This window comes from Harpia harpyja, chromosome 11 (assembly GCF_026419915.1).
Source record: "Harpia harpyja isolate bHarHar1 chromosome 11, bHarHar1 primary haplotype, whole genome shotgun sequence".
Taxonomy (NCBI): Eukaryota; Metazoa; Chordata; class Aves; order Accipitriformes; family Accipitridae; genus Harpia; species Harpia harpyja.
In genome coordinates, this window is record NC_068950.1 from 34425244 (window position 1) to 34449391 (window position 24148).

Sequence of the window (24148 nt, forward strand, 5' to 3'; positions counted from 1 at the left end):
CTTTTTAGCCCATTGAGTCTGTCTCTCCACTAAGGGCAGGGCATGGACATCCCAGGACTGGGAACCTTAGGCTGATAGAGAAATTACTCCCTTTACCTGATATTGCTGCTGATATTGGGGTAGTCACACAGACTTGGTGTGCCTTAGTTTTTCCATTTGTAGAATAGATGAAGGCTGTCAGGAGCACGCTCTAGGGTACCCATCACTAGCTCTTTTGGAGAGGAGAGTGACTGTGGCACCCTCTTCCAGGTTTGCCTAAGGTTGGCACTGCTTTGCAGCATCCCCCAGTGAGATGCCGGAGCAAAGGAGCTAATTTCTGCCTCCACATGCAGTTGGGATCAGTGAGGTGGGTCCCTGCCTACTTTCTGTTTCATTCGAGCGTGGTCCCAGAGCCAGCAAGCTTTCTGCAGAAATCCTGCCTTGAGGTTCAGTCCTGCAAGGCTGAGCACTTCTCAGTACAGAGCCCCCAGTGCACGGCGGAGGATTTCACATCTGCCTTGCAGGATCAGGCCTTTGCAGAGAGAAGTGAGGCAGGATGGGCAAAGTGGGACTCACGTGCTGTCAGTACCAGAGGGTCTTTGTTGCCTCCAGGTGCCATGAACCTCAGTCGATCTGCTTACACTGGATAGGGATGGAAAGCCTCCATCACACAGACAAGATGTACTCTCGGCAATTCCTTGCATTTCGCCGCTGTGGCTGGCAAGCTAGTCCTGCACCCTGGGAAGGCTGCTGGGACCCGGGACGAAGCAGAAAGGGCTGCGCAGATGGGAGGGCTCAGGGCACCAAGAGGGGCTGCGGTCTTGGGGAGGGGAGGCTGTTATGTCCAACGCCTGGCTTCTGTGGCTGGGCTTGATCTGATCTGTCAGTGAGAGGGTGGGACAAGAATCAGGGAGGTCAGAGACATAGGCAGGCAAGTGGCTGAAGATTCACCCGCCGCTGTGCTCTGGGACGAGAGCTGGCCCTGGGGAGCAGGCTGGTAGTGCCTCGTCCCTGAGGTAGCCGACCCTGCTCTGTCTCCTTGATGGAGAAGACCTGCTGGACTTTCTCATCCTGACCCTTTGGCTCTGAGGTTTCTTTGGGAATGTGCACGGTCAGGGTGTAAAACCTTACTGCCAGTGAGCTGCCCTGTGCTGGGGACCTCCCAAATGTGGCAGAGCACACCTCTGTAAGGAGCCTGCTTGGGGCTGACCCAGGAGCAAAAGCATCTTCTGTTCAGTCGCCAGCTCTCCCAGCCCTGAAGAAAGCAGCCTGACCTCGCTCAGCAAGGAGGCAGACACAACCTCCTCCCCAGGCAGGCAGCTTCCCAGATAACCCGCTGGCTTTCCGAGGGCAGTGCGGGTGTCAGAGGCATTGTCTCTTTGGAAATTAATTTTCCTGTCGATTTCCCTATTTCTCTTAATTGATGAGGGGCAAGTCTTAGGCGTGTTGCCAGCGGCACCAGCCACAGCCTCCCGTAGGTATCGGCGGAGCCAAAAGCACTAGCGCCGAGGGCTGGGGAGTGTAATGAACTCTCAGAGGACTCGTTGCAGCTCAGCCCGTGCTCTAGATTAGCTGAGGAATCATCTGGCCCAGCTATTAACTGTCCCATTTAACATCATAAATTATTAACCTAATTTTGAGGAGGGTCGGTGATGGATCACGCTGATTTTGTCAGCTTTTCTGCAGCCTCTCGCACAGCCTGCCGGTGTGGGGTAAGCTGCGGGCAGGGCCTGAGGGTCAGTGCCTCCAGAGAAGGAGGGAGATGGGGCAGCACAGCCTGGCTGCCGGCAGAAGGACCAGCTCTGCCTCCTCTTCCAGCCCAGCGGAGAGCTCAGGGAGAGCCCGAGCAGGGGAGATCCTCCGGTGGAAATGGGGGATGTAAGAGCTGCCCCCGGGGAAGAGCAAAGCCACCCACTCCCCAACACACCTGCACCCATGTGGGATACATCTGGACCTGTGTGCATGGGTGTCCAAGACCTCTGTCTCTTGCTGGGTGCCAGTATGTGCTGCCCACCCTCGGTCCAGGCCATTCATTACCAGAGGTGCTTTTGAGCTTGTTTAAGCAGCTGTCAGGGTGCTTTTTAGCTTGTACAGCAAAGGCCTGGGGTCAGGAGGTTTTTCTTCCTACACTTGCTGTAGACTAGAGCTGGTTCGAAAAGTTTCCTTCCTGGGAGAAGTTCTAAATAAAATAGGGGGAAAAGTGGATTCTTTGGTATAAAAGTTTTAAACCATTCAGAGGTTTTTTTCAGCTGATTGAAGTGTAATGAAAACTTAAGGGATACCGTCTTTTCTTTCCCCTTTATCTTTCTTTGAGAAGAGAGATGTGTGCAGGAAGAAGGGGCTCAGAATTGCACTCAAACCAGCATTTTTTTAATTGAGTGGAAAAATTTTGAAGTCATTTGGTCTGTCGAAAAAAACCATACAAACCTGAAGGAGAGCAAGCTCTGAAATCCTTGTAAAATGCCTCTTTCATTCTGGCATCACAAAAAGGACTTTTTGTTTCCCCGCGAGCAGCTGTGCTGCTCGGTGCTGCCTGTCCGTGGTGTGCGAGCGCGTGGCCCCGGGCTGGCCGTGGGAGTGTCCCCATGCTGTGTCCTACAAAGGGGTGGCATTTGGGAGCCAGCATAGCCCCCAGACCCACTCTGCTTCGAGGCTGTGTGAGATTCAGCGGCTGTAGGACCAAGCCTCGCTCTCTGCCCTGCATTTCCCTGGATGGAGGTGCTTGGGGTCAGGATCAGCAGGCTGCATTGCTGGTAAAACAAACCCCCAAAAACCCCAACACAAGCACAAAGAAGTGCTTCTGGTTGTGGTGGGGCCATGGAAAGGTGTCAGAATCTGCATTAAATTGGCAAGAGCCTGTGCCGCTGCCTGCTCATCCTTGAGTACCCACCTACTAACCAAAAGTGCCTGTAGCTCGTGGTGTGGTTACTGTCCCTCTTTCCCTTAGACAGTGAAATTGAGAGTCCTGAATTTGCAGACCCACAGCATCGGTGCTCTCATACTCCCCTTGCTTGATGCAAGGCTTTACACATGTGCAGAATAGAGAACGTGCAAGGAAATCGCCTTCGCCAGAGGCCTGAATCTCGCAGTGCACACGCAGTACAGACCTGTACAGGACTGATGCCCAGCACATGGATATAAAATACAGCGCCCTGCAATAAAACATGCACTGCTAGTCTATATATTTTGCAATCCCTTTAAAGATTTTTTTTTCTTTAAACCCCTCACCCCAGCTCCCTCCCCATTCTCCCCCCAAAAAATTATTATAAAGAATTATTGCCATTAGTACGTCTTTCCCAGTGAAAGGAGAAAATCGCCTCATTCATAATTTATACCCTCAATTACTATTAATAAAGAAATATTTCAGCAGAAAATCGCCTGGGAAAATTACACGTAACATTGCATTAACATTCTATTTGAACATTTTCATCACATTTGTTATAGAGTTAATAAGAGGGATATGCTCCCCTGACTTCTTCATGAAATTATGGGCTGCCTATGATAGTTTAATCTTTTAGACTTTATATAATATATTCACTTTACTAATTGAGCTATCCAAGGAGCAGTTAGGGATGTTCTTAAACGTGGAAGACAAAGTAATCAGGGCTGTGACTTCCTGATGAGAAGATCTTCTTCCGGAGATGAGGAGCCGCACGTGTGAGGAGCACACACGTACGTGTTTGTGCACAGATGTGTCACTCCATTAGCCCTTCCCTTAATGTCCTGCCTGTACTTGGAAGTGCATATGAATGAAGGGTGGAGGTGATTTTCGGACTGGCGAGTTATTCCCCAAAAGCTCCGTTTGTATTTCAGAGTGAAAGGGGGTCTGGTAAGCTTGAGCAAGCTGTTATTTTTGGAATAAGAAATGCCCAGCATGGGGGCTTTCTTGGGAGCAGTACTTCGTGTAGACAAGCCTTTACGCTCAAATTCACCCCTATCCACAATCATGCACAGGCCATCTCCAAAACTCTGGACAAGGAACTGGGCTGGGTTGTACAACCCCTCTTCTGCTCTCCTTGGAGCTTCTGCTTCACCAGGTAGTGCTAGCTGGAGCACATGGTGCAGAAAGGCTTCCCCGTGCCCAGGGTACAAACAAACCCAAAATTGGGCCACAGGCAAGAAGTGAGGTAGGTGTGAGCAGTGAGGGATGAGGAGGCATTTGGAAGATGGACACTTCTCTGGTGCACCATGATAGTGCCACCATGGGCATCGCTCTGGACAATCTACTTTGATCTACAATCAAAAAACTTGAGCAACAGGAAAGCCTTGGTAGCTCTCTCTTCTGCTCCTGCACCTGCAGCTGGGGACCTCGTGCAGCAGCTGGAGCCTTGGTCCAGACCCAGCTGCTCTTGGACCCTTCCTTGCAGAGGCAGTGTCGGGCACCGAGATTTGAGCCCCTCATCCAGTTTGGGAGTTGAACGCAGGTCAGGATCTCTCTGCAAGATTCTCCTTTCCCCTTCATGTGCACACAAGGTGTTCCTTACAACGGGATGTGATCCAGAGCTCTTGGTTTCAAGCAGGAGGCTACCTGAGGTGACAGCAGGCAGTGGTTTGGACCAGGTCAGTGTGGAAGAGGGCTGCATCGTCAGCATGGCAGGAGGTTGCTCCCTCATTAAGCCTAAGTACATGCAGCCGCAAGCAGGTGCAAAGAGGGATCCATCACTGCTGAGCAATGGCCCTGCCACTGGGGATGAAGGTGAATCTCTATTAGCTGCCCCTGACGAGGGAGACTGAGGGGGCACAGGACCAGCTGCTTCGTTTCATATGCACAGTGTCCACTCTGCAGCCACTGAGACTGGGCACAGGCAGGGAGAGGGTGGCAGGGCACAAGGTAGCACGCAGGCTTATAGGTGAGGATTTGCAGTCACCCCCGAAACCACTCTTGTGATTCCCAGCCTCTGCAAACCGGTGGCCAGTGCTGACAGCAAGCCAAAGGGTTAATGAAAAGCTTTCATGCATTGGGATTCATTAGCTGGGACTCATTAAACAGCAAATAAGAGCCCGGATGTTGCCAACTGAGCCCTGATGGAGGCAGCTCTGTGGGTGAGGCAGCCTGGGACCACAGGAGACCCCCATGCTGGGGGGCGGCCGGGTGAGCCCCCATCGCTCCCCATCAGACCGTGGCCAGTGCATCCCACCAGAGATGGGAATCGGTGTGGGAAGGGGGGTGCTGGCAGTGAGCACCCCTCCACCACGTCCCCAGCGTTTTAATGTCTATTCACAATGCCATCAACCCATCAGGCCCGGCCAGGCTCAACTGTTCAGACCCCTGGTGTGACGTCCAGTTCTGTCACTGGGAAGAGGTGGCTGACCTCCTGCCAGCTCTGTGCTCCCAGCCCAGGTGAGCCCATCAGGGAGATAGGGATGGGTGTGTGACAGCCTGAACCTGTGGCCCTCCACTGTGGTGTGAGCTATGGGGAGGAGAGCACCCATGCATGGTTGCATGAGACCTGCAGCTCCATTAATGCTTTCATGGTGGAGCATGGTTGTCCCCAACTGGTTTCTCATGGGGTGTGCTGCACCCTCATTGTTGAGCTTGCAGTCAACATTTTCCTGGGAGATGGTGTGCCACCAGCCAGCACTGATGGAGGCTGTGGCCACCTGGGCCACCACCAAGCCACACTGGGCAAGCAGCAGCCCATGCAAGCCCACATCTCCCCATCACCTCCCGGACGGGCAGGGGGCCACAAGCTGCTCTGTGTGCAAACACGTGGGCAGTGCAGGGTGTTGGGTATCTTTCCAGGGACCACATGGGCAGCCTGGGCATGGCAGAGGCTGAGAAAGGTGAGGGACAGACTGTTCACCCTGGGGATGGCCACTGCCTGGTCCTGGGCAGGATGGACCACGCTGTAAACAGGACAAGGCTTGTAAACAGGGCTCCAGCTGGGATAAATTTAGCCCATTGGGGTTGCAGCCCTGGCGCGGCAGGACACGGTGTCAGGGCATTGTCGAGAGGAGAGGGGGAGAAAGAAGCTGAATAAACAAACACAGCTTGTCCCCTTTTTTTTTTTGTCCTAGTGTTGTTATTTCAGCCGGACAATTGCCCTGCAGATTGAGGGAACAGGCTGGAGTTCAAGTGAATTTGGCTTCCAGCGCCTCCCTTTTTACATTGTGTTTTCACATGGAAATGTATCCTGGTGTATATGGGAGTGTGTCCATACCCATGTGGATGGATAACTCCGTGGATGCTCCGTACACATCTCTGGGCTGACCCACAGGGATACGGGCTGCTTTGAAGCCCAGGTAAGGCTGCGTAACTTGGCATTGGCTGTCATGTAGGACTTTGCTTTCTCCATGTGCACAGCCCTGACTAACACCCGTGGGTGTCCAGGAGCACATGTGCAAGGTGATCTGTGCTCCACATGCATCTGTACATGCCTCCGTGGGCAGGTGCAGCTCTGGAGGTGTCCCTCCACGGCAGCGGGGACACTGTAGAGGTGAAAGTCTTTGCAGGACTTTAGAAATGGGGATCAGGACTCCTGAGCTTTTTTCCCTAGTTCTGTCATGGGGTTTGGACAAGTCGTATTCCCTTGACAAAATCATCTGTGATCTCGGGAGCAAAGGGCATGGATCTTCTCTGTCAGTCCTGCTCTGTGAGGACCTAAGTCTTTTCTAAAGGCCATGTTTAGAGGCAGCCTAATTTTCATGTCTTAATTTTATTTTTCTCACATCTCTCTCTGACACACACATACACACACACACTTCTATTGGAAAAACGATTTTAATACCCATGGCACATTGTCCTGGTGTGATATAAAATCCAATGACATGTGGCATTTGGAAAAGGTCACTTCTCCCATCAGGATTCATTATCCTACCTCAGCCTGGGAAGCCATGGGGTTGCCCCCGCCTCCATGGACCCCTTGCTCCCTCCCTGGCTGTGGTGGGCAAGCAGGGAGAGGGGAAGAGGTGGCCACACCGGGGACTTGGGCAGTGTCAGGGCAGTCCCTGCAGCGAGGGCTTGTTTCACCTGTTGATGTCCCTGCCCTTCCTTGTGCCTTCATTTTCCCACCTGCCATAGGGCAAGAGGAGTTACAGGGACATGCTGCTGGGAAGGCTTGGGCTGCAAAGCCGGCTCTGCTGGGTGCGCGGGGCTCGGGCCAGCTTTTGCCTGCCTCCTCCTGCTCGCTGCTCCCTCTCTGTTCCCTTTTGAGCAGGAGCCGGCTCTTGCGGTGCCCTCGCTCTACACAGTTGCAAAAGGGAAACACTCCCCTTCCCTGTTTCACTTGTTCAATTTTTTGGTTGGGTTGGTTGGGAAGTGCCCTTCCGTGTCGGTGCTTGCCACCACCTAGGCAGAACTGAGAAGAGAAAGCAGAGGGGACATGGAAAGCCCAGCTCCTCGCCAGCTTCCCCACCAAGCATGGAGTCCCTGGCTGCCCCACGCTCGGTGCCCCCCAGCCCGTGGGGCAGACAAGCAGCGCCCAGAAGGCTGGGTGCAGCAGCACTGGGAGGGCTCTGCCCTGTCTTTTGGAGATTGCCCACTCAGGGCAGCACCCTGGGCTAGAACGGGGTCCCTGGTGCATATTGCAGGTGAGGGACAGCAGGTCAGGAGTGGGCGATGCTCACAGCAGGGCAGGATTGACAAGTTGTCCTGGGGTGCTTGCATATTTTTGCCTTTCCTTGGACTCATTTCTGCTCAAGCTTCCCCAGGACCATCATTGTCCAAGTATATCCAACTCCCCAGGGTGTTTCCAGCCCAACTTGGAGCTATTCCCTGGAAAGGCAGAAGAGTGCAGGAGGGCTAAACCTGCTGTGGAGGCTGCCTGGGAGTGCTCAGGGGACGCAGTCCCTTGCGGGGCAGAGCACGGGCTGTTGCCCAGTAAGTCATCCCATGGGCAGGGGGACTGGGAGCCAGGACTTCTCTGCTTGGTCACAAACTACCTTGAGGCACCTTGAGCAAGTCATTCACCTCCGTAACCCCATTTCCCACCCGCAGGGGACGGGAGACAAGGGTGGGTGCACTGAGCATGCAGTGGGCTGAGGGCTGTGGGAAGGGCGGGAGGTGGGGAGCGGGAGCAGTTGTTCCCGGGGAGAAGAGAATTATTTTTGCAGCAGGGAGTGGGATTTGACGCCTGCTGAAGATGACTTCTCAGAGTGCTGAGGGTGATGGTGAGTGTAGCCCCTTCCTACCATATAAACACCAATGAGTTATGGGTACCCCAGCCTCTAATTATGCAGTCAGCCCCAAATAGGCTGTGTCTAACGAGGCTGACAGACTAATATCTCAAGAGCCCTTAATGCGTTATCATCTCTTGCTGTATGACCTCATATTTATAACTGCTCTGGTGGGAGGTTGAGAAATGTCCTTCTCTTCCCTCAGCCCCCTCCCCAACTTTCCCCCCCCCGGAGCAGCAGCTCTTCAGCCTCATCTGTTAGGATCAGGAGGAGAGAGGCGACTTCTCTCCATCCATCACGAGCGGAGTTCACGCTATTAGATGATTAAAGACATTTTTTATAATATTTGGAAGAGGCTTTGAAACGTCTCTCAAACAGTGTGATTAATGCCTGCTTAACCCTCGCCTGGCCGGGATGGTGTGGTGGGGAGGCGGGTGCATCCCGGGGCAGGGCTCCCCGAGCATCTCGGCGGTTGCCCGGCCGTTGGGCACCCCAAGCCCTGACAAGGTGTGATTCATGAGCGCGGGGCACCTGCAGGAAGCTCCGGCCTCCAGGCAGTTCCTAATGCACCGGGGACTTGGTGGTTTCTGAGGCTGCAACGGCCGGGGCAGGAGGAAGCGGTGCCTGCCCCCTCCCCAGCGCTTACACAAGAGGCCCCAGGGCTGTGCTGGTCCGGGTCCGCAAGCCGGACCATCCCACGCCGATGCTGTGGGTTTCAAGGGCTGGCAGGGAGAAGGGCTGAGCAGCCCGTGCCCATTCCCAGCTGTCCTGAGCTGGTGGGGTGTTTGCCTTCCTCATTTCCCCTTCTTTTTCCTCTGCCTCTCTGGACGACTCGATCTCAGAGGCAAGTCTCTCCAAAAAAATCACGGGCATTAGGTGCTCTGGTAGGATCCACCTTTAGGATGTTGCATCCTTGCTCAGAGTTTGCCGTAAAGACCTGTGGGGCTGGTGGACATGTTCACGCTAAAATTTGTGTCGGTATTGTCTGGTACCTGCCAAAGGCCAAATCGCTGATGTTCACTGACGTTGGTTCCCGTGGGGGAGTGGAGATTTGGCCTCGGAGGGGGGAAGGATGCCCACCTCCTTTGATCACAGGCGCAATGTTTCATAATCTCAATTTCTTGTCAATTGATTGCCAGATAGAAGCGACAACCAAAGAGGGCCCCAGGCGTCTGCAACTGCCACTCATCGTATGATTTTAACTCTCCCCCTCTGTAAGTTTGCATTATTTTCTTCTTGTTGTTGTTGTTATCTAAATAAACCTCCCCTCCCTCCCCCTCCAAAAAGCCTCCTAGAAATCCCAATGCCCTTGTCAATTTGGTATTCAATGTACAAATAGCCGAGAAGGGTTAATGCATGATTAATAGGTGTTTTATTAAAATGGTTAATCTGTCATTATAGAGTCCAAAAGATCAATAGATTTCTTATAATCATGGCTTAAAATCATCTTTAGCACCACTGCTTATGGGCTTAAGACCCTGGGCAAGATGCTTAGGGGACCTGGGAGTCTCCTTTTAACTCCTTCTAGCCCTTCTGCCATCTGCCACAGATGGAGAAAAGCCGACACAGGGCTGCACGTACTGTTATGGTTACCATCCACCTTATTATTTATGGGTATTAAAATTGTCACACCTGAGCGACAGAAAAGGGAAATGGAAAGAGGGAGAAACTGGGAATGCAGCTGGATAAATGCTCTTTGTTACGACCGTCAGCAGCGCCCGAGCAGAGCGAGGCGGGGGCATGGCTGGGCTGTCTCAGATCCATTAGTGCCGTTGCAAAGCAGCAAGCGTTGGCCAAGCTTCGCCCCATCGCAGCCGTGCTCCTTCACTAACGAGCGCTGCCTCGCACGCCGGGGTGAGGCGGGGAGGTTCCAGCCTTGCACGGAGGCGAAGCCATGTGCCTGGTGTGAGCCAGGGTGTCGGTGGGCAGGGAGGACCGACCCATGCCACCTGAGTCCCATCCGTGTCCTCAGCCCCAGAGGCAGCTTTCCTGGCAGCTGGATGATGTTGGGTCTGGTTGACCCAACCCTTTGGGGTGCCTGGTCCAAGCTGCTTTTTGATAACTCTGGCGATACCGTGACAAATCCCAGAGACGCTGAGCTGCCGACCCCCAGCGCGAGGTCTCTGCGGGAGGAGGTGCTGTTTAGACAGGCTGACATGGGAGCGGCTGAGCCAGCGCAGGCAGGGGGAAGCGCAGACCCCCCTCTGCCCCCTCACCGCCCCGCAGCATCCTCTCCTCTGCGGCGGAGGAGGGATCCTGAGGTCACGCAGGGGGTCTGTGGTGGAGCCTGGATGGCAACGCAGGGCGCCGCAGGAGCACTGTGCTCTGAGCACAAGGCAGGGCAGCTGGCACCGGCGAGTGGCCGTGGGAGCCTTGGCTGTGGATGTTGCTGCAGCACTCATGCAATGGAGACCCAGACCTGCTGCCTAGTGAGCGGAGCAGATGCTGGTGTGCTGGGCCCTGTCCTGGTGGCCTGATACCCCTCCCTGTGCCTCCATTTCTCCCTCTGAGATGCACGTGTGCGGGATGGCAGACTTTTGTGCAGCCCCTGGCACTAAAAGCCTGTACAAGGTTGGAGACCCTCACTCGGAGGCTGCTGGGAGCTGGTGCTTTCCCGTAATTTGGCCATGCAGAGTGCCTCCGCCACAGCCCCCCTCCCTCACCTCCTTGCCCTGCATGGGGGCTCAGCCCTGCTCCCCACCAGGCTCTGCTCCCTGCCCAAGCCCGCAGCCCGTGCCGTCCAAACTGTAGTTCAGGTAAAATGAAGGCAAGTTCGTACTGTTACTTCCCCCTTCTCTTCCCTGCCTGTCCTGCACTCGTCCTCCTTCGGGCTGGCTTCAATAACTCCCACCGGGCAAGAAATCCCAAGTCTGCCCCATCCAGCTGGTGGGTGCGTGCCCGGTGCAGGGGTCCCAGCCTGCCTGGAGGGTATCACTGCCTCCACCTCCCACCCTCACCAGTGCTCGGCGTGGGGCTGGGCAGAGATTTTCCAGACCCCCCTGGGTCCAGCCCTCTCCATCCCTGCCTCATTGCTTATTTCTGGGCCATTATGTTCGACAGGGAGAATTTGTTTCTGTCCAGAGCAGATCCCCGGACAGTCTCAAACCTCTGAGGATTTATCATCCTGAGCTTTTGTTTGTGGGTCTCCAGGACCCTCTGCCCCACAGCCGAGCCCAGATGCTTCTCTGTCTCCTCCACAGAGCCTGCTGCCCCCCCAGGAGCACTGACCCTGAGCTCTCTTCCCCCATGGATGCCCAGGCATCCAGGCTTCCCCATGCCCCGGTCGCACACGTGCCTACAAAGGCCACTGCTGGGGGCAGGATGCTGCAGTCACTGTGGCAGGGGACATGTCCTACCTACCGGGAAGGTGATAGCTGTGGCTCCTTCTGGTTTTGCTCCCCAGGGCTGCCAAGAGAGGTGGCCCAGGGCAGGTCACTCTGGGCTCCCAGCACGGAAATCCCCCGAGATTCTTAGGTCACGTTCAGCCAGCCCCGGGACCGGTGGCAGGGGACGCTGGGCTTGTCCCCTTGCAGCCTCGAAATTGCATCTCTGCTTGCAGCCCTGCTCCACGGCAGCTGAGCAGCTGGGAGGGCCAGACCCAAGCGAGGTGTCAGCCCCCCTCGCTCGTCTCGGGGGTCAGCACTGACATCCCCTCGTGTCTAATAGAGCTGAAACAGCGGCGGCCGCCTGTGCCGAGTGACAGCGGGGTGACAGCAGGGGCGGCGCAGGTGCCAGTGCCATTGGCTGCACTCTCCATCTAAGCAGATGTTCAGCTGCTCCACGGTCATGCTGGTGAGGATTTGGGGTCACTCTCAGCAGGTTCAGGTCTATCTGGACAGAACTATCAGCTGGCACAGGTAGCAACCGGGGTTGCGTTTCCAAATCGCCACCGCTGCTGCATTAGATGAGGACCCCACTTGCCAGCAACCCCCTGCTCACCCTCCTCCTGTCCCAGAGGCCACTGTGTCGGTGACAGAAAGCTGCTCGGGAGGCCGGTGGAGTGTGACAGAGAAGGAAAAGGGTGCAGGGCTGGTCCACCAAAGCGCCGCCCCTGCAGCCCCCTCCCCTCCCTGGCCGCCCACATTCCTCTGCAGCAGTGCCAGAAAGCAGGGGACCAACCTTTGGCACGTTTATTGACACTCCCTGAGTTCATACTGCGACTCTACAATCTTTCCCTGAGATTATTAAGAATTAATTGATCACTTTTATATTCCCCCCGATACCCAATGCTGCTTCACGACAGGCGGCAGGAGGAGGGAAGGGAGACAGGAGGAGGGCGGGGTGTGTGTAAAAAACACACTGATAAATGTTAATTACTCTTTTACAGCCCTTGTCAAATTCCAAAGCAAGTCGTAAATTCATTAAACTCTAACGGATTAAGCACATGCAGCTTATTTAGTCGCCATAAACAAGATCATTTGGATGTTGATTTTCCCCTTTTTATTGCTGCAGCAGAAAAGGGGAAAAAATCAGATGAGGGAAGCAGTTGGTGGTTACCAGGGAGTCAGAAAAGTTTGGATTTATTTCATATCTTCTTTTCTTGCTCCATGGCAGCTCTCTGCAGCACATCAGTCTTCAGGTTGCGCCTGAGCAGCGTCTTGCCAGAGAGCATGGCCTTCCCAGGAGCTGTGTCCGTGTCCCAAGTGGCTGAGTCTGCATGGACAGCCCTGTGATGGACCACACTGCACAAAAGGTCTCCATGTCCTCTCCATGCTCCAGGGCTGCATTCTTAGTGCTGAGTCTCTTAAAGAACCAAGCAAGGTCTGGATGAGCAGAGATGGGGTGCTCAAAGACCTTTCGATGGTGGTTTTGGGCTGGGCTGGCTGCTCTGCGCTCCATTGTGCTGGGAGGTCTCCAAGGGTAGGTTGTCTCCAGCGAGGCTCAACCCGGCACCTGGGATGCAGGGGTCTGCCCTCAGCCACTCCGCAAGGGATTGTGCAAGCAGAGTTAGCATAAAAGCAGCTCTGCTCCTTCTGGGATGTTTCAGCTCATTTAAGTGCTGTTCCCAAAGTGCTGACTCTGCCCAAGTGAGTGAGACATGTCCCCAACCAAGCCCAGTGACAAAAGAGAGGAGGCAGGGGAGGGACAGGGCACCTTCAGCTGCTCTGAACACGGGGACATGGCCCAGGGTCTGCCAACCCACTTGGTGAGCTTGCCATCCTCTACTTGCATGTGTTAATAATCCAGGCTGACCTCCTGAGCTGTGGGAGCAGGGGAAGGAGAATGAGAGGAGGGTCATGGAGATTAATTAATACTCAGGGCTCTAATTACGAGTTTCTTCAACACTGGGCTTCTAATGAGGAGCAGGCGCTGAGGCAGCCCCGAGTCCCACTGCCCCCCAGCTGGCCCTGCTGAGACATCTCCTGCCTCCTTGCAGGGGTGGTTTTACTGGGAGAGGGACGGGAGTTAGCCCCTGGCCACCAGCATCTCGCGCTGCGGCTCTGGGGCTCCGGGCTGTGTGGCGAAGAAGTTGCCACGCTGCTGTGTAACCCTGTCCACGCCTTGGGCTGAGTGCCAGAGACCTGCTGCCATCCCCAGCACGCCCAGCTCCCTGCCTTGGTCCAGTACCCAAGTGTGGGACGGGGGCAGGAGGTGGCCTGAGGGACCAGAGGACCTTGATGGGCGTCACAGCCTGGCCCTGCACAGTGGAGGGTGCTCCCCAGGTCCGGTGTTGGCAGGAGCCCTGGCCCTGCTGTCTGCAGGCTCTGCTGGTGCTGGTTAGCCATCTCCAGCTGAGTGGCTCATGGCCAGCGATGCTGGCCCTGGGACACAGCTGTGCTTCTCCAGCATCTCCTAGCCTCCGGTGAGGCTGTGCTCGTCAGGAGCTGCAGGCAGCCATGCGCTGCAGGCAGCAGAGGGAACTCTAAACACCTCACTGGAGCTCACTGCCTGCCTGCTGCCAGAAAAATTTAGGGCTTTTGCTTCAGAGTCCTCAGCAGTACTTCATCTAAAGGAGGTGGCCTGGGCGCTGGAGGGGTGACTGCCCTCCTCCAGCCCCATCTGAGCCCATCTCTGAAACAGGTACAGCCCAGGAGGGTCTGAGCCGTGGGTACGTACGTAACCACCCTGGCCCTGCTCCCCTCTGCATTTGCCTCTTGGGGGGCAGAGGGAAAGAGAGGAGCTGTTGAAGGTCTCAAATAGGACAGCGAGGGGGTGCCAGCCTTCAGAGCCCTATTCCCAGCAAGCATTTCCCTCCCACAGTCCTTGCAGCGGGTACAGCGTGCGCAGATAAGCGCCAGCAGAAGCATCCCTGCCCGCCACATCCCTCCGTGCTTTCCCGCTGCAGGGAGGTGCCCTCCGGAGATCTCCCCGGGGCTTCTGAGCACGGACGGGGCATCCAGGGGTTAACGGAAGGAGCGTGTCCCATGCTAAGCAGTAGCTAACAGCCACTAGCTAATAACTTTATGGCTTCAAAGCAGGGCATTTATCATGCTGAAGTTTGTTTATGCACTAGTTATATGGTGCATTATACCAGCGCTCTGTTTGGCTGATAAATTCTCCGTGACAAGCGAGGCTACCAATGGGGACTCACTGAGTCCAAAAGACCAGTAGCTTTTTCCTGAACTCTGCTTTCTGAGATAAGGGTGTTTCTTCCCTCTTTTGTTTTTTAAGGAGGAAAGAAGAAATTTGACAACCTGCAAACTTAAAAAAAAACCAGGGAGATTTTTGTTCTGGGCAAGTTCGCCAATGCTGTGGTCCCCTGATGGGGGCAGAGGAAAAGGTCCTGGTCCTGGCGAGGACCAGGCGGGCTGTGTGTGAGGACTTCTGTGCTGGCAAGTGATGCACGTGGGCCTGTGCCGGGAGATTTGTGGATGTGCTGAGTGGGCACTGACAGCTCACAAGGGCTCGGGATGTCTCTGGGAACAGTCTACCTCAGCCCCGTCTGCCTTCAGGGAGGGTATTTTTTGGGTAGAAGTGTTAGAGGGCACGCTGGCAAGCCCCTAGTTCTGCCCAGTGCTTCTAAAATGAGCCATAATTGTAGCATTCGTCACTATTTTGAGGTTGTGCATGTGTGCGATTTGTTGCTGAGCGCAGTGCAGCTGCTACATTCACCTGTACCCCCTCACTCGGGGTTAAATTGCTTTAATCCTGCTAATAATAATGACCTTCACATTTCTGGCTTGCTCTATCACAGGAGCCAAACCCACTTTGCAAACATTAACGAGCTTGGCCTCCCAACTCCATGCAAACCTGATGGGTCAGGATTATTTTTCCTGCTGCAGCAGTGGGGAAACTGAGGCATAAAGCGAGGAGCTGGCTGGTCTGAGCCTACCCAGAGGGGCACCCTTTGCTTTAACCAGTAGACCTCACCCTGCTCCAGTTTGGACCAGTGTAGGCTTTCATGGATGTCACCTGTGGAACAAGACCTGGGGCTACCTGGCCAGTGGGATGCAGCGGGACAGACCCTGATGCCCGGACCTGCCTCCGCAGTGCCACTGAGGTGCTTCGTGTGTCAGCAGGGGAGCGGGACCCATGCTGCAGGATGCTGCGGGGGGGGCTGGGATGTCCATGGGGCCGTGCCCACGGCCACAGCGCTTGGCCCTCTGCCCTGCTGTGACAAGCGGAAAGCCCCCCACTATGGTCCAGTGTTTGGGGTCAAATGCCCGGCCAGCGGGCATGTGGGTGCACACCTCCCTGCATGCAAACGTGCTTGTTATGTGCATCTGCAGGTGCACCCCGGCGAGGGCATCTTAGCACATTTACCTGTGCACGCTTCTGTGTGCATGTATGGGTGTGCATAAACATGGATTCATCAGTGCACTACGTGCATCTCCATCTCTGTGTGCTGCGTTAGGATCTGTTCACAGGTGCCCACCCGCGTGGGCATAACTGTCCCAGCCCGCGCATCTCCGGCTGCGTACCTGTTGCATCCCCGGCTGCGTACCTGTGCTGGCGTGCGCGGCCCCGGCTGCGGATCTGCATCGGTGGCTGCGTGCAGTGGCCCCTGCAGGCTGTAAATACTGCCAGTGTGGCGGGGAGGTTGAGCGGTTTATGGCTCAAGGTCAGGCCCATGAATCATAAAAAGGTGTCGGAAGGAGCATTAACTCCTAGCCTTCGCTCGGTCTCTGTGTGGTTTCAGGCGGGGCCCCGGAGGCAGTGATTAAAGGGTGCACCTTCCCCTTTCAGTTTTACGGTAAAAGGAAAGCAGTAAATTAGAAGCCCACAGGCTGGGGCAGGCCAGGTCCTGCCAGCGCAACAGCTAAGCGAGTACCTGCCGTGCGCCCCGAGACCCCGCCGCCGGCTCTGCGCCCCCCTGCCGGCATGGCCCCCATGCAGCCCCTTCCCATGGCGGCCCCTTCCCGAGGGGCAGGGTCCGGCCGTGTGCCGGGCAGGCGGCCGTGCTCATGGCGGGTACATCCCTCCATCCTTGCCCAGCCAAAGGCTTGGGATGGCTGGGGATGCTCAGCCCTGTTCGCCCCACGGAGCAGCAGTGCCTCTTGCTCTGCACCTTTTTACGACTCCAGCTATAATTAACTCAAGTAATAAAATTTTTTGAATCCAAATAGATATAATTAACGTTTAATGCCCCTGTTTTCTTGTGAATTGTCAGGACTATTAAGAGCTGAGTATTGATTGAAGAGGTGAGGCAGATGTTTCTGCTGCTGAGGTGGGATTGCAGGGGCAGAGGCAGAAAGCCCTGATAACGGTCGGGTACCCTGCCCCACATCTGGACTTCGGGACAGTGAGTTGGGGCTGGGGAGAGCTGCGGCAACGTCCAGCGCTGCGGGGCTGACCCTAGCCCAGGGAGGCAGGGAGGAAGGGATGATGGCTGCTCGCAGGATCCTGCTTTTTCCTAACGCTCAGCTATAGGTAGTCTCCAGCACTGCAGCCTCGTGGCAAGCACTCGGTCGTGGAGCATTGCTGGAGGTTTCACCCTGCCAGCGCATGCTTCAAACCCACCACCTCCTGGAGAAGGGCTTTCGGGGACGGAGGTGTGAACGCACCCTGCCCCATCCTCATCCCGGCAGGAGTGTCATCCTCCCGCGCCTGACCCAGCTGGCAGCTGCCCTGGCGTCCCTGGCTCGTCCCCACCGCCGCCTGCCAGGCTGGCGAGCAGGACATGGGACATATGCAATAACGCCTTCCCGAGCTGCTGCTGCTGCTGCAGCCAGCCCCGATAAGGCGCCGTGCAAAGGGCCGGGCGGGTTTGGCCATCGCCAGGCTGATTTCCCCCGGCTCCTGCCAGCTTGGCATGGCCGCTCACCCTCCGGACCTGCCTGCCGGACCTGCGGGCTGCGAGTCAGGCTGCCACCGCCTGCCTGGTACCTGCAATAGCAAGGGCCCGGGGGCGGGCTGGGAGCTGGAGCACATCTGCCCCAGGGACACTGCACATCTGCCCGGGGACGCTGCAGGTACCGCAGCCCTTCTGGCCCCTGGCAGCCGGCTGGGAGGCTGGGGCTGGGCTGAGTGAAAAGCCCAGGCACATGCTGTGCCCCTGTCCCTGGGCTGGGTTGAGCATTAGATGTCTCTGAGGAGAGGAGGAAGGGAGCATAGCAGCTTTCCGGGAGGGAAAATACTTCTCCTTTCCCTTAAAAAAAAAAGTGCTTTTTCCCGTGGGGAATGGCATCACGGAGCCCTGGAATTGACAGGGCTGCCAGAGCTGATGGATGGCATCGGCGGAGGGAGCAAAGCGGGTCAGCAGAGCAGAAACCAGCAAGCACAAAGAGAGAGCGTTCCCGCTCACCAAGGCAGGCGGTGACACCCTGTGCCGGGGCTGGGCCCACAACAGCCCCCTCTCTGTTGGGCTGGAGAGTCGGCACAGCTGGGGTACCTGGGGTGCCATCCTGCGATGCCCCCGGGCTCACCCCAACTGCACCCGCCGACAAGAAGGGCCTTTCTTCGTCTCTGCACAAGCCCTGATTGTTCGGATGCTTCCCCTGCCACCGCCTTGTGCTTCTGCTCTTCCCAGAGATGGTTCTGGGAGGAAAGGGAGGACTTGCAACATCTGCATGGCCAGAGCTGCTGGGGCTTCAAGGCTTCTATAGGGGCCGAGGTTCCTCGGGCAGCTCCAGACCAGGACGTCTCGGTCCTCTCGGTAGCTCTGCCGTGCGGCCGTGCGAGCCCACAACCCGCCTGTGCCTCAGTTTCCCCACCGGTGGCTGAGGTCCTGCTCTGCCTTTGCAGGTGTGCTGCAAAGAGTGGGTGCGTGCATTTGAGCCAAGGCATCCCCAAGAATTGGGGAGCTGCAGTGCCAACTGCCCCAGGCAGCCTCGGTGCAGGCAGTTGTGCTGCCAGGTCCTCTGCTTTCCCTCTCGGGCACACAACATCCTGCTGGCCATCCCAGAGCTGAGAATGGGGAAACTGAAAGTCTGGACTGGTGTGGGTCTCTGAGGACTGCTCCAAGCAGCGACCTGGCTGTGTTTTGTGGCTGGTGAAAGGAACTGAGTTTTGTAAATGGTGGAGGCAGTGGCTGCAGGGAGAGATTGAGAAACTGGGCAGCTGTGCTAAATCAGCCCTAACCTCACTGAAACTTGTGTGCACTCTCTGCTTCCTCATGAAAGACACCCAGACAGCCTCCTGGCAGGAGAGGGGACAGCAGCTTGCAGTGACACCAGGTGGGATGCTGGCTGTTGTGTTGTGACCGGGGCTCACAGACACCAGGTCCAGCCTGGGAGCCCCTGGCTCTGCCAGTGGGAAGTGTCTCCTTCCCAAGCACTGTCCCCATCAGGCAACCGTGGGAGGGCAGGATCTGTCCCCATCAAGCATGGGTGGGTGGGCAGGATCGGTGGGGAAGAAGGTCAGAGTGGAGGCAGGCCATGCTGAGCTGTAGAAAGTGAGAGCTCTTTGGAGAGCTGGAGTAAAACAGGGGTGCAGTGAGCCCCAGGCTTGGGATCCAGGACTGCAGGCTGCTCCCCGTCTCTCTTGTGGGGGTCAGTGGGACCTTCTCCTTTCTTCCCCTGAACACAAGTAGGAGAACAAGCTCCTATCTCAGCTGGGAGGCCATAGCCCTTTGCCCAGGTCCCCCTGGATGGAGGCTCACAGTGCCCTCCAGGGATGCAGAGCTGCATTGTCCCTCCTGCAGCCTGGGGACCCGGAGCAGGTCTCCCAGCAGATGTGTGGCAGGAAGAAGCCCAGGCGTCCTGGCTCCTGTCCCGTGCTCTGTCTGCAGCAGGAGGCTACGCCTGAAGCTGCTAGGCTGGAGGGACGTATCTCCTGAGGGTTCTGAACCCCGAACTGTCATCTTTGCTCTCCAACATGCCCTGCTGCTGAGTTCCTCTGCAGCGCCGACCGCTGCTCCTGCAGCCGCAAGGAGGAGGAGGAGGAGTTCGGGGAAGGGGCTCAGCTTCAAATCGATGCTGAGCACTGTGATAAGAATCTCTTATCACCCTTGTCATTGTAATGGCTGGGACTGAAATGCTGGGCTGAGTAAGGGCCAGATTTCTGCACGGCCGGAGGTGAGGAGGAAACAGGGAGCAGCAGGGAGGCAGAGGTGGCTCTGGGATGAGGTCCCAGTGCTTTGAGCACCTGCTTGCTCTCTCCAGTGATGACCAGAACCAGCTCTCCCTTCCCTTCCCAGCCTTGGGGCTGCCCCATCTCCTTCCCCAGCTCCTTACAAGGAAGAGGAGCTCCCAGTGGCACGGGTGAAATGCAGTGAAGGAATGGGTCCTGCAGATCCAGACCACACGTGGGGGTGAGGGGCACACACAGAAGAGCAGCCCAGAAGGCTGAACATTGCCAAGAGAGACTAGGAGTGAAAGGAAGAACTGGGAAGCATCCTGCTCCTGCCTTTGCAGCTACCTTCAGCCTCTTCCCACCTCCCCCAGGGCCAGGATCAGCCCCAGCCCTTCGGGGGGTGCAGCACAGGAACAAGACAGGCACACAGGAGCCAGTGGAGCAGACAGGGATCTGGGGGCGGGTAGTTCCAGGCCTTTGGGAATTCCTTCTGTTTCCATTACTGTCCAAAAGCAGATTTTCCAATGGGTAAGGAAAAGGGAGCTGGTAAGCTTACGCGCTCTGGGCAGTATTAGACTAGACAGTGGCAGCACTGAGTGCCCTCAGCATTGAGGCTCCCTCAGAGCCCTGCGCGTGCTCTGCCTTTAACCCCTTGGGCTTCTCCCCTATGTTTTATTAACAACTGTTGATTGGGATTCCAAGGTTGTCTGGCCATGCAGAGACGCAGATAAAATCTAAGGCTGCTGCAGTCCCCTGCATCTCTGGACCCACCAATCTTTCTATCTACAATATCTCTCCTCCCACTAAGATTTCCTCCAGCGGACGAGCCAAAGAAGGTTAAACAGGGTCCTGCAGCAAGGCCACTGCTCTGTCCTCCACCGATAACCATGCGGCTGGGGGATGTGTTAGCTTTCCGCCCTCTTGCCCCGTTCCCCTTTGCCGCAGCTGTGCGGGATGTCCTGCTGCTGGGTAGGGATGGCCGGGCAGGGACTGCAGTGCCGAGGAGGGCAGTGCTGCTCCAAAAGGCTTGCTCAGGGTCTGCGGCTGCCTGGGAGGCTTTGCTGCTGGCTCCACACTATTGGTGGCAAAAACCTGAAGCTTGAAAGACCGCGAGAGCCCCATGTGCATGGGTGCCCTGCTGTTGGGGGCTCCTAGCCAGGGCAAGGTACCCTGGTGCACTGCAGAGCTGGGGACATGCACAGCGGGGGATTTATCAGGCCCAACAGTTGTTCTGCTGGAGAGGACGACTCTGAAGCTACGGACCGGTCTTTCCTATCACAGACCAGACCCAGGTTTTATGGCTACTCCCAGCTTGGTGGCCAGGGAACTGATGGGCAGGGGTGCTGGCACACTGCTGAGCAGCCCACCGCTCCGGAGAGGCACCTCAGGACTCACCCGCTTAATTCCAGGAGGAGCAATGTCAGGTTGAGTGAAATTGGCCCCGCCGGAGGATTTATTCATTTCTCCTTCCCTCTGCCTCCTGCCAGGGGCTGCGCTAAGATCCCGCGCTGCACAGTCATCCTGCTAAAGCCGAGGGGGGCTTAGTGCTTAAATGGTTTTCATGCCGCTCCGGAGTTTAGTGCTTGTCAACAAGTCCGAGGTCTTGCTGAAGAGCCTTGACAAACAGAGCAGCGGGGAGATGGGGAGGGTGGGCACCAGTGCTGGGAAGGGGGGAGTACAGGAATCGGGTCTCCAAACCACCTGCATACATGGGAATGTCGCATACCCAGCTCTGCGTATCCCCTCCGGCACAGAGACAAATTTGGCTGTCCCACACTCCAGCAAGAGGTGTATTTGGCCCAGCTCTGAGTTTAAACCTCATGGAAACACCTTCATTAAGCCTCACTAATGTGAAAAAGCAGAGCTTGCCCATGGTTTTTAAGCCCTTGCTTTTGTAGGCTCTTGCAGAAATAGATGTATGCATACGAATATATTTTGTAGTCTGTATTCATCGGGCCGCTTTTACTGCTGGGGTAAGCCCGAAGCCGGCGGGGCTGAGTGCTGTTGCAGTAACGTGCTGGCTCTGCAGATGGGGATAGCAGAGCTCAGAAACCAAACCCAGCTCCAGATGCAACTTAAAAAGCTTGCCCTGCCTGGGGAGGGTGAGGAAGGCACCCTCACCTCCTCCTGCACCCCAGCATGCCCCACTGGGAGGAGAAGACCTTAAACTCCTTTCCTTCTGAGGAGCTGGATTTGCCAGAGATGAATTTGCTTAAGCATGGGATAGTTCAATTCAAGCTCTGGGACACAGATCTGGCACAGCGCGGAGCTGCGAGGAACACGGCACGGGTGAGCCGGCAGTGCCGAGGTCTGGAGGCCACTCGTCCTGTGGTCCCCCGGGAAGCCACCCCACACCTTGGTGGCAGCATGGGGAGTGAGGAGGCAGGCATGGCGGGGCAGGCTGCCCCCACCCCGGGCGCGCTGCAGCAATAGCAGCCCCCGAGACACCCGCTCCTGTGGGATCTGCTGCTGCCAGTGGGTCGCCCGAGTCAAGCGTTTGAGCAGGATTCGGAGGAGAGCTGGGTAGTTTTATGGGCAGTAATAGTATTTACAGCCCTGCTGGCTGAGGCACTGATCCAGGGGGAAGGGAGCCCCCTCCCCAGCGAAAACCGGATTGCAACACTATCCCGCCTCCAGCCTTCCCAAGGGCAGGATTGGCCCCATCCTTTCTTTGAAGCATCCTTGGTTGTCTGATGCCCTGTGAACCCATGGGTCAGTCCCACCTGGCGCGGCCAGTGTTCCTGTGCTGGTGAGGTCCTCACCTGGTGTAAATTCACACTTCTCCATGGATTAAGCCCTTCATTTTCATGGGAAGTGACGGAGATTTTCTTTCTACACCGCACTCCTTGGCTTTGTCCTGCCATCTGCAGTAACTGCCTTCCTTGGCAGCTCCCCTGCCCGACGGGCAGGGATGGCAGGCAGCCCCGCGCACACCCCACATTGTTTTCCCATCACCTGCCACAGGCCCCGTATGTTTTCATTTAGTCGACATAGGGGAAAGCTGTAAAACATATGTCTGCTTCCCAAGGAGAGAGAAGAAAATGACTCCAACAGCTTGGTCCAGTTAACGGCTTGGGCTCTTGACTCCGCGGTTGGCTTTGCAGAGACTTTGTTTCATGCTCTGCATTAGCTGGCCCCCTTCTCTGGCTGGACCAAGGTGTGCGTCTGGGGGGAAGGATATTTGGGGGCAAGGATGCTTGGGGGGGGGGGGATGCCCCCAGCAGCTTGGGGAGCATGGTGGGGCTGTGCTGCCCCCCGAGAGCGAGCAGGCAGGAGCACTTTCCACCCCACCCTCTGCGGGCTCCTCCCAGCACAGCTCCCCATCCATCCCATACATTTACCTAACGCTAATGAGACGTATTGATTGGAATGATGGGATTTGTAAAGGTCGCAGGGTTAAAGTACATAAAACCAGCCTTTCTGGAGCTGCAATATCAGGGCCGATGGGTCTGGTGGGAGAGATTAAAGGCCTCGTGCTGCAAGAATGGAGAGAGCTGACAGCAATTACATTTCAGATGTGTGCATAGTTATAACCCCCCCCTCCACAAGACAGGCGACGACGTCCCCACCACTGCAGAGCAGGTCTCCAACCCCCCCAACTCCCTTTCAAAAGCAGGATTCCGACAGAGCAAATCAGGGAATGAAAGAATGAGAGAAATGGGGAAAGAGAAAGAGAAAGAGAGAGAAAGAAAGAGAAAGAGAAAGAGAAAGAGAGAAAGAGAAAGAGAAAGGCTGGAGATCCTTTTGGAGAGGTGGTGCCCAGCCCCATCCCTGCAGCTGGGCTTGTGCCCCTCTTTTGGGATTCCCAGCTGAGCTGTTGTGGCATCACTGTGCTAAAATCACATGGTGGAATGTAAACTCTGAAAACACTGTGGTCCCTTTTGTTAGGGCAGGACTCCCACTACTGGTAATGAGCTGGCAGGTCATTAGAGCTCTGTCTGTCCCCTGGAAAGGTTTACACTTGAGGGCTGGAGGAGTCCAGACCCCCAGAACCACAAATGCAGTCGGCTAGAGGTTTGTCCCAGGTCAGGGCTAACAGGTCTTGCCATAGGAGGCATATGGATCCGGACGTTGCTTTTTCTAGAGGTGTTTCTCAGCCACATCCAGGGATGCCTGTGAGCTCAGTCCCTCATGCTCTGCTCTGGACTGTGCCCACCAAAGGTTCCTCCTGGAGCCACAGCACCAGCCCAGCTCTGGTGGAGTCATCTCACTCCATCATCCCTCCTTGCAGGCCCCTCTCCGCACTGTGTTTGTTTCTTGGTCCAAAACAGAGAGGAAAGAGCACAGCCAGGACAGTTGTAGCACCTAAAGGTTATGTGCTTCTAGCATTGTGGGCTCCTGCACTGGTTCCGAGGTACAGGGGAATAAACATGTGCCTTGGTGGCTTTCCTGGGTCTCCAGAGGGAACAAGTAGAGACACATGAGCTAGCCTGAGGGATACACTCGTGTTAAGGAAGGACTAATGTCAACAATATCACTACACACAGGAACAGCTAAATTAGCTCCATAACCAAGCTTCATTAGCCCAGGCTTAAAGCTCAGCTCCAGACAGGAGGAAGCCCAGCTCAAGGGCCTTTCAGTCCCAGCTCATCTTGACTTTACATCACCCACTGTACCTCTCACGGCAGGATTAACACCAGAGGCACCTGGGACTCAGGAA

The 24148-nt window shown here is 56.0% G+C and overlaps 1 protein-coding gene across 4 annotated transcripts in view; it reads left to right on the forward strand.

The window, feature by feature from the left end:
• The window catches only part of RNF220 (ring finger protein 220), a 227998-nt gene that overhangs the window by 78955 nt on the left and 124895 nt on the right, over positions 1–24148 (forward strand). For 2 of the 4 annotated variants that reach the window (XM_052800408.1, XM_052800411.1), the window contains exon 2: positions 9234–9308. The exons of the other annotated variants lie outside the window; for them this stretch is intronic. In XM_052800408.1, the coding sequence (XP_052656368.1) occupies positions 9234–9308 (75 nt within the window). The remainder of the gene's footprint in view (positions 1–9233; positions 9309–24148) is intronic. 4 annotated transcript variants of the gene reach the window in all.